Genomic DNA, 15,277 nt, shown 5'->3' with positions numbered 1-15,277 from the left:
GCCCAAACGTGGGGCAGCGATTCGGGACCACAGAGGTGGGACCCCGCTCGAGACCACTTGGAACCAGCGGCTACGAGCCGTCGCTGTGGACAACGCATCAACTTCGGGTGGATTTGCGCGCTAACAGCCCAGGTAAGGGCCAACGACCCCGAACTCTTTCTCGGGCATGTGTTGGGATGTGTTGAATTTTCAGGGAAGTAGGTCTTTCTTTTCTAGGTCGTTTCTCTCTTCGCGACCGCCTATAATTGGGTAAATAGTAATTTAATTCTCAAGTTTGGGGAAAAAAAGATTTGCCTTGAAAAAAGTAATCAGGTGATTTATTTTGGCCAATTAAAAGTAAATAAAAGTAAGCTTTTTTCTTTAAAAAAAAAGAAGGGAGGTAAACATAGGTTGTAACTTATCTAAAGGGCAGAAATCTTTTCTGCGTATATTACAACAAGTTCTTAAAGAAGCAAAGTATAAGGAAGTATAAGAAAGTATAACAAAGTATAAGAAAGAAAAGCATTTGGTGCAGCCTTTTGCAATCTGTAAGAAAATGTTGTCCTTCATTTCCTGATAGAGGGACGTTAGACATTGATGTTTTGGAAAAAGTGGGTGAAAGGTTGAAATCTTTGCAAAACAGTGGTATATCTATTGGTGCACACACCTTTGTAACCTGGAGGCTTGTCAGGGATTCTCTCGAGTTCATTTGGGCAAAGAAAACAGAGCTAGATGATGAGGAATATGATTCTGACAGTGAAACGGTGTGCAAATTGAGTGAGCAGATCACGGAGGCCCCACCTTCACCCCCACAGAGAAGGATGGATTTTACTCTGTATCTGCTCTGAAAAAAAGGAAATTGAGGATTCCAGGGAAGGTTGAAACTTCACACTCTAGGAATGTAAATGGGAAACTGTAAAGATAAATAGAAAAGTAAAAGTTTTAGGAAAGAAGTTATGTGATGTTAGTTAATAATTGAAGGTATAAGGCATGGAAATGCAATCTTGGTGAATATCAGAAGGAGTATGAAAGAAAGATTAGAAGGTTTGTGAATGTTTCAGAAAGTCTGTGGAAGTAAATGTTTTAAGAAAGAATTATGTGGTGTGTGTTAGTAATTGAAGGTATAAGACATGGAGATGCAATCTTGGTGGATATCAGAAAGTGTATGAAAAAGAATAGAGAGTTTGTGAATGTTGCAGAAGGTCTGTGGAAGTGAAAGTTTTAAGAAGCCTGGTAGATAGCAGAAGGAAAAGGATTTTCCTTCACACTTTATATTTTTCTCCCTACCTGATCCCTCCAGAATTTGGCATTCTAAAGGAGTAAGTAATGACATAAGGTTTCTTTGCATAAATCTATCAAAACCAGTCATTAATAGTGGTTATGATTTAATTGTGTCTTCCAACTCTTTCCAAATCTGTTATCTCCAGAATATGACCAAAAAATGAATGAATCCAAATGGCATTATAGCATTTAACAATGCACTGCTCTCCTTATGAGTCCGACAGTTTGTTAACACCTGGTTGCACTTATTGTTTAATCAATGCTACTTTAGAATTAGTCCAACAGGCTCAATAGATCAGGAGATCCTGACCGGCCTTTCTGCAGTTGAATCAGCACTGGACTGGATTGGCGAACGCCAGGACGCTCTCGTGATTCGTCAACACCTAACCTGTGACCCTGGTTTCTCCAGACTGTGTGTCACACCGCTACAGTGGAATTCCAGCCAACATACTTGGACTGATATACAACATCGCTTGAGGGGAGCTTTCTCCACTAACTTAAAAGGACAAATTGATAAATTGCAGTTGGAGTTACATCATCAGCTGCAGGACATTCAACGTTTAACCAAACAGGACATTTTTTCGAGCCCTTAATGAAAATATTAATTGGCTAAATCCTAAAACATGGTTTGATGGAATTAATTTGAGAATTTGGGTTTTTGGAGCTGCTGGTTGTTTACTGATTGTGATATTGATTTGTGTACTTCGGTGTATTTGCAAATTGTTTTCCCAGGGTCGTGTCAGAGACCAGCAGGTAGCCACCTTTATGGAACCCTTAGCAGTCCTAACTGAAAACAAGGGAGAAGGTATGAGAAACCACTCTGGCAGGCGTAAAATTAAAACTCAACACCCACGTAAGAAAGTAGGTGATGAGTTGGTGCGCAGAACTGCACCTGTTAAGAAATCCTCTCGTAAAAAGTCAGGCTTGCATTATGCTCAAACTGCCTTGTAATTTGCCTTTCCTGATATCTATGTAATTTCTCACAAAGATTGAAATGTAATCAGACCTATTACTTTTGTTTTTCCCTTAATATGTTTTCTTGCACTGAATTTAGAAATTTAGGTATTCACCACCCATAGAATTTAGTTTCTGCTTTATATTTCTATTATTGCCTTATGATGTATGTAGATGTTGCTTTTCTTCTGATTTGCATTCGAAAAACAGCAAAAGTAGGTTTCACAGGCTTAACGACCACAATTGATTTTAAAAAACTAAAAAAGGGGGATATGTTGGGAACCGCCCTGACTGGTATTAGAAGCTGAGACCCCCGCCTAGGCTAAAGCTAAGGGAACGCCCTTGGAACCGTGAGCCGGCAAGGAGAAAAAAGCTTATCTTCCTGGCAGGAATGCTGTTTCTGCTGCTTTGTTCATAACTGAACCCCCAAAAAAGCTTGGTCGGTTAGCCAAAGACGGGTAAGATTCCCCACGGGGGAACAACCCAAGCCAGGCACGATCACTTTTGGGAGGCCCCCCAAAAGAAGGACTTGGGGGGCTGCAGCAAAAGGGGGGTGATGGACCCTCACTCCTCGGCTTTGACAAAGTCTGAGTTCTCAGCGTCCGGAAGAAAATCTCCTTATCTCTCGGTGGCCTTAGTTCCCGCGCTCCACCTAAGCCTGAAACAATGACGGGGAAGTACAGCTCGGTACTGGGAAGTGCGGATTTCCCGGGGTGATCAGGCCTAAGAAAGAACATGTAAATTACTGTGAAACCTTCTTTGTTCAAGAATGCTCTCAGTTGAATGAGGAGGGTCTTAGGAGGAAGCTAGTTTGTTCCTCAGCCTTACAGCTCTTTGACCCCCAACTCAATAGACCAGCAGAGTTCTTTGTTTTATATATTCCTTACTTCCCCTAATGAGTATTGTACGTTACCTGAGTTATTATGCAAAATGAGCCTAATAAAAGCAGGTATGGACTGTAAATCGGCGCGCTCCCCACTAGGGGGGGTGGCCATTCTGTCCCTACTTCCCCACAGAAACTGGTTTGTCTCTGTGCATGTGTGTTTTTTCTCGCGTATTGTCGAGCCATCCACAGTGTGCCGTGGTCACTGCTGGCCGGTGACCCACGCGCAACACAGCACCATTGATTGTGTTGCCAGGATCTCTAGCTAAAGCCTCGTGGTGATTCTTTTCATGGCTGCGGGGAGGATTCTTTTCATGATCCCCCTTTCTGGGAAAGTGACCGCAGCAGCAGCAGCAGCAGCAGCAGCAGCAGCAGCACCGAGAGGGCTAGCGTGGAGCTCATTGTGTCCTGGCCAGAGCAGGTGGCTGCAAGGTTGGCTGAGCCTGAGCGGCGAGAGCGCAGGCTCAGCGTGTGGAGGCCTGGCGGTGGCTGCAGCGGGCAGTCACCTGGTGCTCCGGAGTCATTTACTGATGGCCCCTTCTTGTGGCTGTGGCTGCACAGCCCACTGGGGCTCGGAGCCAGGCAGTAGAGGAACCGTAGGCGGCTGCATCGTGGACGGTGTCTGCACATCTGCGGGAGTCCCCGCTCTGCTAAAGCTGCATGGTTCTCTCTCCTCAGTGGCTGTGGTCCTCCCTGCACTGCCACAGCTGCATGGTTCTCCTTCTAATGGCTGCTACATCTGGGTTTAAATCCCTGTGCCAATCTTCCTCTGCAGCCCCATTTCCGACTCCTCCCACACTCGGCCTCACATGCCAGAACTCATATCCTTCCAGCTTTACTGGGCTGCCATCATGAGTCTGGGCAGGCGTGGCCCCATGTCATGGAGCCAAACTTCTCCGAGCTCCCACGCAGGCGCTGTAACTTGGGGGACCTGCCCCCCAGTTACATCTTGGTGGGGAAGTTACTTCCATTTCCCTGGCTCAGAGCTGGTCACAGCTATTTAACATATCTATGCAACCAGTTAAAGGTTATAGATAGGTTAAATGACCACACCAGAGGGTAGCTGCAAGGCTGTTGCTATGGGAAACAGCTCTCAATGTTCCTGCTTCATTTGTCCCTTCCCCCAACCCACACCTGGGGGGTGGGGGTGAGGACATCTTAAAATCACCTGGACACCTTGAGTTCTGGACCCCATTCCAAATCTCTATTTGGGGCCCCCTCTGGCTGCACCCTCCTACACTTCCACATTGTGGGGACAAGGAAGCTGCATTCTGCTCCACCAGGAGTAGTAGATGAATTGCATGGTTCTAAGACAGAGTCCCTCTCTGGGCAGTTAGTTGAACATGACACCGTTTCCTGAACCATCTCCTTGGCTGCAGCTTTTCTCAAGGATCCTTTTTGATCATGCCAGACTTATTTTGGGTGGGTCTCCAGATAATCCTACTTCCAGAGAATTAGCATTCCAAAGGGATTATAGCTTTAAGAATCCTCCAAGTCCTTTCTAAAGCTCATTGGCAGAGTGACTCAATGATTTAGCACTGAAAGAAAATCCAGGGCAGAACTTGGACAAAGAAACAAACAAAAAAACCCTCTCACCACCCAGGAGCATTGCCTGGGGGCCTAGAGACAGCCCCCAAACCCAAAGGTAATAATTGCCTCTTGACACTACAGGGGGCTTCACAGAGGGCTCCAGCCCAGCAGACAGCAGCCTGGGATCTGCTGCATAAATTGTTTATTATTTTAAACTGTTATGGAAAACGTGACTCAGACAGCTTCGGGGTTTACAAAGTGGAGTTTTATTTATGCATTCAGACCCAGAGGAGGCGGTCTCCAAATTCTGGGCCCCCAAGCTCAGGCGGGGACTTGCTTATATTCTTGCTGCAAAAGCGGAAGCAAGAAGAGTGCAGTCGTGGGTGGTTGGCTTTGAGCTATCGCTGGGGGGAGGCGGGCTCACAGAAGCAGAATGCGGAAGTTAGCGTGCGACCTTGAGATTACTGTTATCTGAGAATGGCTACTGCTCAGTTATGTCCTGTCACAAAACTACTTGAGGATTTCAGGAAATGTCCCCCCAAATCTTTAACCCTTCTCCCATTGACAGATGGGGCGTGTTTCTCTTTTCCTTGAAACTGGGCTGGCTTGTGATGTCTTTGACAAACAGGGCCTGGCAGAAGTGATCTGCTTGATTTCTGAGGTTCCACCGCAGAAGGCAATGCAGCCCTGAGTTGCTGTGTAAGAAGTCCCGCTATCTTGAGGACCCATGCTGGAGAGGCCACATGTAGGAGCACTAGGACACAGCCCAGGCTTCCAGCTATCTCACCCAGGCACCCAGCATGTGAATGAAAGAAGCCTCTAGATGATTCCAGCACCTGTCCTAGAGTTACTCCAAATTTCAGGTTTTCCTGACAGTGCCCCAGCCTTGCTGGAGCAGATGCAAGCAATTAGCATTGTGCCTCAGCTGGATTCCTGACCTACAAACCCCTGGCATCATAAAATGATTTTACACCACTAGCTTTAGGTGGTTTGAAATTCAGCAATTATAACTGGGATCCTCATTTTGTATTTAAAAGTAAGAAAACTGAGGCAGAAGGAGGGAGGCTGGGGAAGAGAGAGAAAGAGAAAGATTAAGTCAGAAAAACACAGGGTAGAGACAGACTGCTTCCCATCTGTGTGAGCTAAAATTCCCCCTATTCCTGAATCACTAATCACTGCTCTGCCTTGCTCGTTGATCTTGGGTATGCTCTGCTCCTGAATGCTCTGAATGTACAACACATTTGAGGCAGGAGATAGTCAGGAAGGAAGCTCCAGAGGCCCCACAGGGCTGAGGTAGAAAACATCTATACATGACAAAGACCCCCTAAGACGGGTTGTTCCTGTTTTCTGGGATAACTCTGAATCATAGAATGCGCCTGCGCGCTACCCCTGATTCATTATAATATCATTATAATGAAATAACATTGTGGGACTTCCTTCTCCAGTAGCCAATCAAGAAAATCATGGGAAACCACACATGTGCAGTAGCTTTGAAATCCAACTCCTTGTACCTGTGCAGGAAAAGCCCGCCAAAGACTAGTGAAGGTGCTTCTGCCCCTATAAGAATAGAATCCCCCAGCCTACGTGACCCTTCTCTGCTCAGAGTTGGCCCACTCCCGTGTCCTGTGGAGTGTACTATCACTTAATAAATCTTCCCTCTTTCTTTATGCTAAAAACTTTGTGTGTTCGGTTCAATTCTTTGTCCTAGATCACTAAGAACCTGGTTACCTGTGCACACCTGTGACACATTGAGAGGATGTTGTTACAGGGTGCAGCCAAGAGGGGGGGACCCCAAATGGGCATTTGAAATGGGGTCCAGAACTTAAGGTGTCCAGGAGATTTTAAGATGTCTCCATCCCCCCACCCAGGGTGTGGGTTGGGGGAAAGGACAAATGGAGCAAGGCCATTGAGATCTGTTTTGCATAGCAACAGCCTTGCAGCTACCCTCTGGCATGATCATTTAACATATCTATAGCCTTTGGCTGGTCGCTTAGATATGTTAAATAACTGTGATCATCTCTGAGCCAGGGGAATGGAAGTAACTTCCCCACCAACACGTGACTGGGGGCAGATCCCCCAAGCTACAGCGCCTGCGTGGGAGCTCGGAGAAGATTGGCTCCAGGACATGGGGCCACACCTGCCCAGACTCAAGATGGCAACCCAGTAAAGCTGGAAGGATAAGAGTTCTGGCATGTGAAGCTGAGTGTGGGAGGAGTTGGAAATGAGGCTGCAGAGGAAGATTGGCCACGGGGATTTAAAACCCAGACTTGGCGGCCATTGGGAGAACCACGCGGCTTTGGCAGAGTGGGGACTCACCCCTTCCTGCAGCCATAGGAGAGAGAACCACACGGCTTTGACGGAGTGGAGACTCCTGCATCCCAGAGAGAACCGTGCTGCTTTAGGAGAGAGAACCACGCGGCTTTGGCAGAGTGGGGACTCTCCCCTTCCCGCAGCCCTGAGAGAGAGAACCACAAGGCCTGGACAGAGTGGGGACCCCCGCAGCTTTAGAAGGGGGAACCACCACCTGGTTTTAGCAGAGATCCCGGCTACTCAGGGGAGAGTGCCGGGAACCCAGGGAGGTCTCCCAGTCGGATGGAGGATTAACTGGGAAGAACCAGAGGACTGCCTGAGCCATGGACTTCGTTTTCCTTTCCTGAGATACGGTACTCTGGACTGGGCAAAGGGGGAAGGAAGGAAGGACTGTGTCTGTTTGTGGGTGTTTTGGGGGACTTTGGGATTTTTGAGAAAGACATTAGGTCACTACTTTAAGTTTGTATAGCATTCAATAAACATTTCCTTTCCTTTTCACGAATCTCTGGCATTGAGAGACGTCTTTCCTCTGGCGGCGGACATAACGGATCCGGGGCCTTCTTTCAATAATAGTATATCGTTCCAGGCCCCCCTTGTTCTGTTCTGTAACAGTTTTTGGCGACCACGAAGGGACGATAATTGTCCGTGGCAGACCGACCCTCTCAGGTGTGAGAGAGTGAGACTTTGGAGTTTTCCCAGTCTCGAGAATTCCTCTGCACTCCTCCTGAGGGCATCGGCTGCCTATCACGCCTGGAAAGGTGAAAAGGAAACGAAACGGGGAGGGAGCAGAGACATGAAAATGGTTTGGTTGAAAACGGGTTTCTGAACACCGTTTTGGAACAATGGAACTGTGGATAATAGTTTGGTTAGTGTACTGCTCCCAGGTGGCCCCTGTCTGCTCATTTACAGTTTTGGTGAGCCCAGGTGGCAGTAAGGGAACCTGTACTCAGGTTTGGGGAGGAAGCAAACCCCTGGGCTCTGTAGGCCGAGCCTGCATGTATAGTGGGGATCGGACAGCAAACCATGTAGGTGTGTTGCCATTTTGGGTAAAATGGAGGATGAGCCACGTGAGTGCCCCACCATGGAGGGTGGGTCGTGCATGGGCGCCACCATCTTGGAACTGGACAAGGTGGTGGGCCAAGGGGTCTCTTCAGATTATGGGCTGTGTGCTCCTACTGTGTTGGCATTGCATCAGTCAGGTTCTCTGTGTAACTGATTCTGATAGGAATGGCTCTGGTTCTGAAGGTCATGAACTGAGGTCCAAAGGTGACCATCTGATTTATAGGATGTTTGCAAGGTTTAAGCTTCAGAAAGCTGCAGGATGTCCCTGCGAATCTAGGGACTTTTAGTGGAAGGTACCTGTAGTGTTAGGGACTTTTAGCTGCCACATGCTGAGTTTAAGTACTGAGTTTAAGTATAGTCCTTCCCAGTGTGGGAAAGGAACCAGGATTAAAAGAAAATGATGATTAAATCTGGATGTGAAAATTATGTGTAAAAGATGTGAAAGTTTTAAACCTGGAGTAAGGGAAACCTAAACTACTTGTTTTATGGTTTCATGAGAAAAGAGCAAAATTCTCACATTGGTTTTGTTTCTGATCAGAAACCTTCTGTACTCTGAGACCTAGGAAAGGTCGCCTGTAACCGGTTGGGGAGCATGCTTTTGCCACTCGGGACCCAGGAAGGGTCATTTGGGGCTGACCAGTGCTTCAGCCAGAGGCAAAGGGGGCATGTCTCTACCAAGAGACCGGACCTGAAGGAGCATGTCTCTGCGAGGCACCGATGGACACATTGGTGCAAGAGAATGCTTCTACCTGTGTATTGTTCTGGAACTCTATGTTTTGGATTTTGCTCTGTATCTGCTCTGAAAAGGAAATTGAGGATTCCAGGGAAGGTTGAAACTTCACACTCTGTAGGAAAGTTTTGAGAAGCCTGGTGGATATCAGAAGGAAAAGGATTTTCCTTCACACTTTGTAGTTTTCTCCCTACCTGATCCCTCCAGAATTTGGCATTCTGAGGGAGTGATAATATAAGGTTTCTTTGCATAAAACCAATAAGACCGGTCGTGAATAGTGGTTTTGTTAACCAAGACTTTGACTGGAATGTCACGCCTGAAGGAGGCATGTATGGGTTCTGGTCATCACCAGAAAGCCCTGAGGAACTGGGATTGACTTGTGAAGCTAGTGTAAGCCCACGAAAAAGCCTGGTACTTTGGTTGGTTGTGTGGTTCATGGCAGTCTTTCCAGGGAAGGAACAAAGGTTGCTTTTCTGCAAGATGGCCAAAAAGGAACCTGTAAGCACAATGGAAGCCTCAAGGATTTGAGTGAAACAACTGGTACAGGCGAAGCCAGATGGCGAATGTGTGGCTCTGCTTCTGTGCCCCAAGAGGGGTGGACTGAGAAGTCAATCTAAAGGCTCCCTGTGTGAGGTCCAGCAAGGTAGACTCAAGGATCATAAGTGATCCAGGCTGCTCTTGGTGTGTTTATGCAAACGAACAGTCAAAATTAAAAGTGGGACTCAAAGTAGTCCTTTAATAACAGTGAGGGTGATCTTAAGGAGAAAAATTGTGGTTCAAGGAAAATCACAATGCTTAGTATTGGACATCAGAATGGTGCAGCTAACTGTCTTAAAAGTTTGTTTTCATTTGAAAGTTGAAACTTGGTTTGTAGTATCACCAAAGATGTACAATTTACAGGTACGGAGGACCTTTGAAGTTGCCATTGCTAAATGTTATTACAGGAAAAACCTTGCCATTGAATGTCTTCCCAAAAGATAGTCTCACAGGCACAGAGACTGGTTTGGGGACTGTTGTGTGAATTTAACTTGTGTGTTCTTCTGTTTTCATAGGGCATATGCCTATGACTTCATTACCTGAGTAATTGGTTGAATGAGTGAGTGAATATAAACCTCGCTTAAGGAGCCCATTTTCATCATCACCCCCGAGACTCAACGGTTTGGCTGAACTGAGTGGTTGGGTTGGTAAATGGTTTGGGGGGTCTGTGGGCTTCACTTTAGAACTAATTTTGCCTTTTCTGTCTTGATGGCTTGGACAGAAAGGGCCCAGGTATCTGAAAGGAGGGAAATCCTAACATATTCCCCTCAGCCTGAGTGAAGTATAGTGGGCCACAAGAGTTTCGGATAGGTGTAGCATGCCTTGTACACCTTCCTCCAGATAAGCCATTCCTTACTTAAGCCCTGCCTTTGTCATTTAGTGGTTAAGATTTAATTGTGCCTTCCAACTTTTTCCAAATCTGTCACCTCCAGAAGATGATGAGGATGTCAACGGTCCAGTAATGCCAGCCTTTGGACACCGAGCCTGCGACTTCCTGGTGACAGCTAACTGACCAGGATTCTGTAAGGTCCTTCCCCTTACAGGAAGGACTCCCTCCGTGCTGCACCCCCCCCTTTCAGGGCACCCCTGACCCATGGGTGGGTAAAACAACGTCCATTCCCAGCAGGAAGCAGTTACAAGAAGATGAGATCTTCGTCCATTGTCCTTTAAAAGAATTTAAAGTGGGTGTATATCTGAAAGGAGGGATTGTTACAGGGTGCAGCCAAGAGGGGGGACCCCAAATGGGCATTTGAAATGGGGTCCAGAACTTAAGGTGTCCAGGAGATTTTAAGATGTCTCCATCCCCCCACCCAGGGTGTGGGTTGGGGGAAGGGACAAATGGAGCAAGGCCATTGAGATCTGTTTTGCATAGCAACAGCCTTGCAGCTAACCTCTGGCATGATCATTTAACATATCTATAGCCTTTGGCTGGTCGCTTAGATATGTTAAATAACTGTGATCATCTCTGAGCCAGGGGAATGGAAGTAACTTCCCCACCAACACGTGACTGGGGCAGATCCCCCAAGCTACAGCGCCTGCGTGGGAGCTCGGAGAAGATTGGCTCCAGGACATGGGGCCACACCTGCCCAGACTCAAGATGGCAACCCAGTAAAGCTGGAAGGATAAGAGTTCTGGCATGTGAAGCTGAGTGTGGGAGGAGTTGGAAATGAGGCTGCAGAGGAAGATTGGCCAGGGGATTTAAAACCCAGACTTGGCGGCCATTGGGAGAACCACGCGGCTTTGGCAGAGTGAGGACTCTCCCTTCCCGCAGCCATAGGAGAGAGAACCACGCGGCTTTGACAGAGTGAGGACTCTCCCTTCCCGCAGCCATAGGAGAGAGAACCACACGGCTTTGACAGAGTGGAGACTCCTGCATCCCAGAGAGAACCGCGCTGCTTTAGGAGAGAGAACCACGCGGCTTTGGCAGAGTGGGGACTCTCCCCTTCCCGCAGCCCTGAGAGAGAGAACCACAAGGCCTGGACAGAGTGGGGGACCCCCCGCAGCTTTAGAAGGGGGAACCACCACCTGGTTTTAGCAGAGATCCTGGCTACTCAGGGGAGAGTGCTGGGAACCCAGGGAGGTCTCCCAGTCGGATGGAGGATTAACTGGGAAGAACCAGAGGACTGCCTGAGCCATGGACTTCGTTTTCCTTTCCTGAGATACGGTACTCTGGACTGGGCAAAGGGGGAAGGAAGGAAGGATTGTGTCTGTTTGTGGGTGTTTTGGGGGACTTTGGGATTTTTGAGAAAGACATTAGGTCACTACTTTAAGTTTGTATAGCATTAAACATTTCCTTTCCTTTTCACGAATCTCTGGCATTGAGAGACGTCTTTCCTCTGGCGGCGGACATAACGGACCCAGGGCCTTCTTTCAATAATAGTATATCGTTCCAGGCCCCCCTTGTTCTGTTCTGTAACAATGTGGCTGTACCCTGGGCTTCAGGAGGGATGGTTGAATGTGATAGGGGACTCAAGACTTGGAAAATTTTAGCTTAAGGTAAAAAGCTGTAAGTCTAGCAAGTAATGCGTATGTTAAGCTTTTGTTTCAGAAACCACAGATAAGGCCCATCCTGGCTCCTGGGAAAACCAGCCAACCTCCTGGGGCACTGGCTAGAGATTACTGCCTGGGAACATGTTGGAGGCATCCAGGCCTTTTGTCTGACCACCGCCCCCCGCCTCCCCCCCCGCCCCTGCCCCTTGGGAACAGCTAACTGCCAAGAACAGGAAGGCTACAGCTTTGCTCACCTAATCCTCCCTAATTTCAAAGCCCTCACTGTACTTGCTTGTCCTCCCCCACCCCCTTATAAAAGATCTGGCCAAGAAAGAGAAGGCAAGATGGTTTGTTAGGGTATGAACCCACCCTATTCTTAGATCGCCGGCCATCTGAATAAAGCGCCCATAAAATATTCAATTGCTGTCATTGCTCTTTGGATTTGGTAGTGACAGGCAGCCCGAACGCTGGTGTCTTTTCCGGTTACATATTTTGGCGACTCCGTGCCGGCGCACACTTTGGGACTCTCCGGTAAGTCTGGGTATTTGGCGGGGAGTCCCATTGGCTGCCTGGACTGAGAGGCCCTGGGAGTTTGAGTCCGAGAATCCATAGCAGCTGCCAAGCGATTTCACTTGGGGATTCTCCTCCCCTCGCTCCCAGCACCTCTCGTTGTGCATCACACTGGATTGAATCGTTGCACTTTCTGATTCAGGTTGAAATCCCGGATCGCAACTTAGTGTCAGGATGGATGGGGCAAAACAAAAGGGAGCCGCCTCTGTAGTTGCTGCTGCCGCACATTTCTAGTCTCCCAGGCTGGGCCTCATGAAGCTGGGTCCCGGAGCCACTCTCATCCCCCGCTGCTGCCGCCGCTGGCTGCCTCAGCCCTCCGGGGCCACGGTCTTCGGTCTTCAGGTGAGAACCCAGGGTGGTGGCGCCTGTGGCTGAACACTGGGAGCAGCCAAGATGGCAGCTGAACTATGACCCAGAAGAGATGGCTGACATCAAGCCAGGGCATGAGAAGAGCCACTAATGAGGGGTTGCCACTTTGTTTGGAGGGATCCAAACCCCAGCCCTCATGAAGAGGGCCAACCAGAATAAAATCCCGCCATATTCTCTGCGGTGCAGTCTTTTCTCAGCCTTCCCGCTGTGTGGGCAGGGAAAACTTTGCCCCGGAGCACAAACCCCCCAAATAAAGCTTTTCTGCCTATTTTTGTGTCTAATTGACATTTATTCCCCAGGAGAGTCTAAGGAAACCTTACACTTAGGTCATCTGTTCTATTTGAGTACCTTCTGTTTGGAGCTCTGTCTGGTCTGCATAGACATCTGTTCGGGTCCCAAAAGCGTGTCTGTTTGGAGCTCCATGGAGTTCCGTCTGGTAGAATGGGGGGAAAGCCTCCATTCCACGAAATGGCCCTTTGGGCCAGTTCTGATTCGTTGACTTATGAGCATATATAGAAAGCGTATGTTGTTTTGTTGTAGTACTGTTCTGTTTGTGTCCTGTATAACTTAGATTCAGGAGAGCGCTGGTCACTGAATGGGTCTTTAAATTACTGTATTATACTGTAACTAGAGTTGTTTTGTCAAAAATCAGGGAAGTGGAACAAACTGCCTTATCTAGAAGTTTTTGGGTTTACATGATAAAGATGCACGCAGAGTTAAAAAGTGAAAAAAAAAAGGAGGAAAATCAGTTAATGGCTCAGAGAAAAGAAAATTTACATGTGAAAGATAGAAGGTCAGAGGAGAGGAGCCAGGAAGATCTAGATATGATGACTGCTGCAAGTTGGTCAGAGTTCCTGCAGCCCCAGGGAATCCACTTCTATGAGTGAAATAGGAAAAGTGTGCCTGAACTGGTATCACTGTCTTAAATCGGTCAAAGAACCAGATTTAAGACAGTGGAGGAAAAGCCTCTACTGTTGATGGGAGAGACCTGGTTCTTCTTGCTGATGCATGCAAAGAATTATATATCAGCAAATCTAGTAGTATGTAATTAGTTTATTAGTGGCTCACTTCCATGGAAGAGAACAGGACTGGGTACAGTAGAGGGGGAAAGGCAAAGTTTCAGAGCAAAGCAGGGTGAGAAAAGCAAGAGAGGCTGAAGACCAGGGTGGCAAGCCCTTGGGCAGCCTGAGGCTGGGTGGCCAGAGGCCCTGTGGCCCGAGAGCCAAGAGCTCCCTGAGCCGAGAGAGAGAGAGAGAGAGAGAGAGAGAGAGAGAGAGAGAGAGAGAGAGAGAGAGTCCTTTGTTCTCAGGACTTATATAGTTGGTGGGATAGGAGGGAAAAAAGTTACATATCGATTAATGGGTAAATGTGGCGCCAGCTTTCCTGGGAGAATGTGACTACCCAAATTTAGGGATGAATGAAGGTCTGCCTGCCCGAATTCTTATCTTGTTCCAGACTCCATTTGGTCATCCTGTTGTAAAACAAATACCTGACAGGAGGCAGTTAATTAAATTTGGGGGCAATTTCCAAAGTTATTTATGGGCACTTTCTGTAAGTATCAGGGACTCCCTTGTAAGACAGCTAGTGACCAGTGGCACGTGCTCACCTGCCTGCAGTGAGCGTGGAATGCTGTGGATGGCTCGTCAAAACATGAGAAAGACATACACAGAGACAAGCAGTTTCTGTGGGGAAGTTAAAAAGGAATGGCCACTCTCTGTCTAGTGGGGAGAGCACCCGGTCTCCATTCCCAAGCAGATTTTTATTGAGAATACAGACTTAGTTTGTGGATTCACAGTCTGGCAGCAAAGATCAAAAGATGTAGGTGACTTACAAAGGTGCAGACAGAACTCCTGCTGTGATTCTGGGCAGAGATTGGAATTTTAACATATGAAAGGACTATAGGTTCCAAAGGTTTCCTGTCTGTGCCTTTAAATTCTGAGTTAATAATATCCTCCAGCAAACAGATCTCACAGGATCTTGCATATTCTATGTCCCAGGCCTGATCACCCCGGGGATCCGCCGTTTCTGGTCTGGGCCACCCCTGCAGGCCTGAGTTAACAGAGAAGACAAAGGCAGCCAGGACACTTGGATTTCTCACAAGGACTCAGGCTTTGACAAAGCCGAGGGGGCAGGGGTTGATGTCGATCACCCCTTCCTTTCCCAGCCCTGTGAGTCTCTTCCCTTAGGGCATTCCCACGTGCCCTAGGTGCCCTAGAATTTTACCAATTCTACCTAATTGGTAAAAGGTGTTTCTTGGAAACCAGGGTGATAAATGCTGGCCAGTGACAGTATTGCAGTCTCAGAGTTCTTCCTATGCTGTCTCCTGCTTCACTACCAGGGTAGGGCAATATGGTTTTTGGAGACTTTTCAGTGAGAGTAAGGCCAGAAGGCCAGTCTGCTAGATGTTATCTGGCACATACTCTGTTTTCTACATTAGATCTGTTAAACTGGAAAAGCTCAAACCCTTCTTATGGACATAACCCTGCTAAAATGACTGGTTTGATTGCATCAGTGTTTTTTCCACTTATCATCTCAATTGGGCAGACATAGGAGCCTTATTGAATTCTTTGCTTCAGTAAGGG

The 15,277-nt window shown here is 47.6% G+C and overlaps 1 protein-coding gene across 1 annotated transcript in view; it reads right to left on the bottom strand.

Moving 5' to 3' along the window:
* Nucleotides 1-12,464: 12,464 nt before the first annotated feature.
* LOC123821135 (annexin A8-like) overlaps nucleotides 12,465-15,277 on the bottom strand; it is a 32,761-nt gene continuing 29,948 nt past the window's right edge. Inside the window, 1 exon segment of the mRNA XM_045842426.1 lies at nucleotides 12,465-12,704. Within this exon segment, the coding sequence (XP_045698382.1) occupies nucleotides 12,465-12,704 (240 nt within the window).

The sequence above is a fragment of the Phyllostomus hastatus genome, unplaced genomic scaffold (assembly GCF_019186645.2).
Source record: "Phyllostomus hastatus isolate PE091 unplaced genomic scaffold, TTU_PhHast_1.1 phas_contig_38, whole genome shotgun sequence".
Taxonomy (NCBI): domain Eukaryota; kingdom Metazoa; phylum Chordata; class Mammalia; order Chiroptera; family Phyllostomidae; genus Phyllostomus; species Phyllostomus hastatus.
This window is presented reverse-complemented; position numbering and strand designations above follow the sequence as displayed.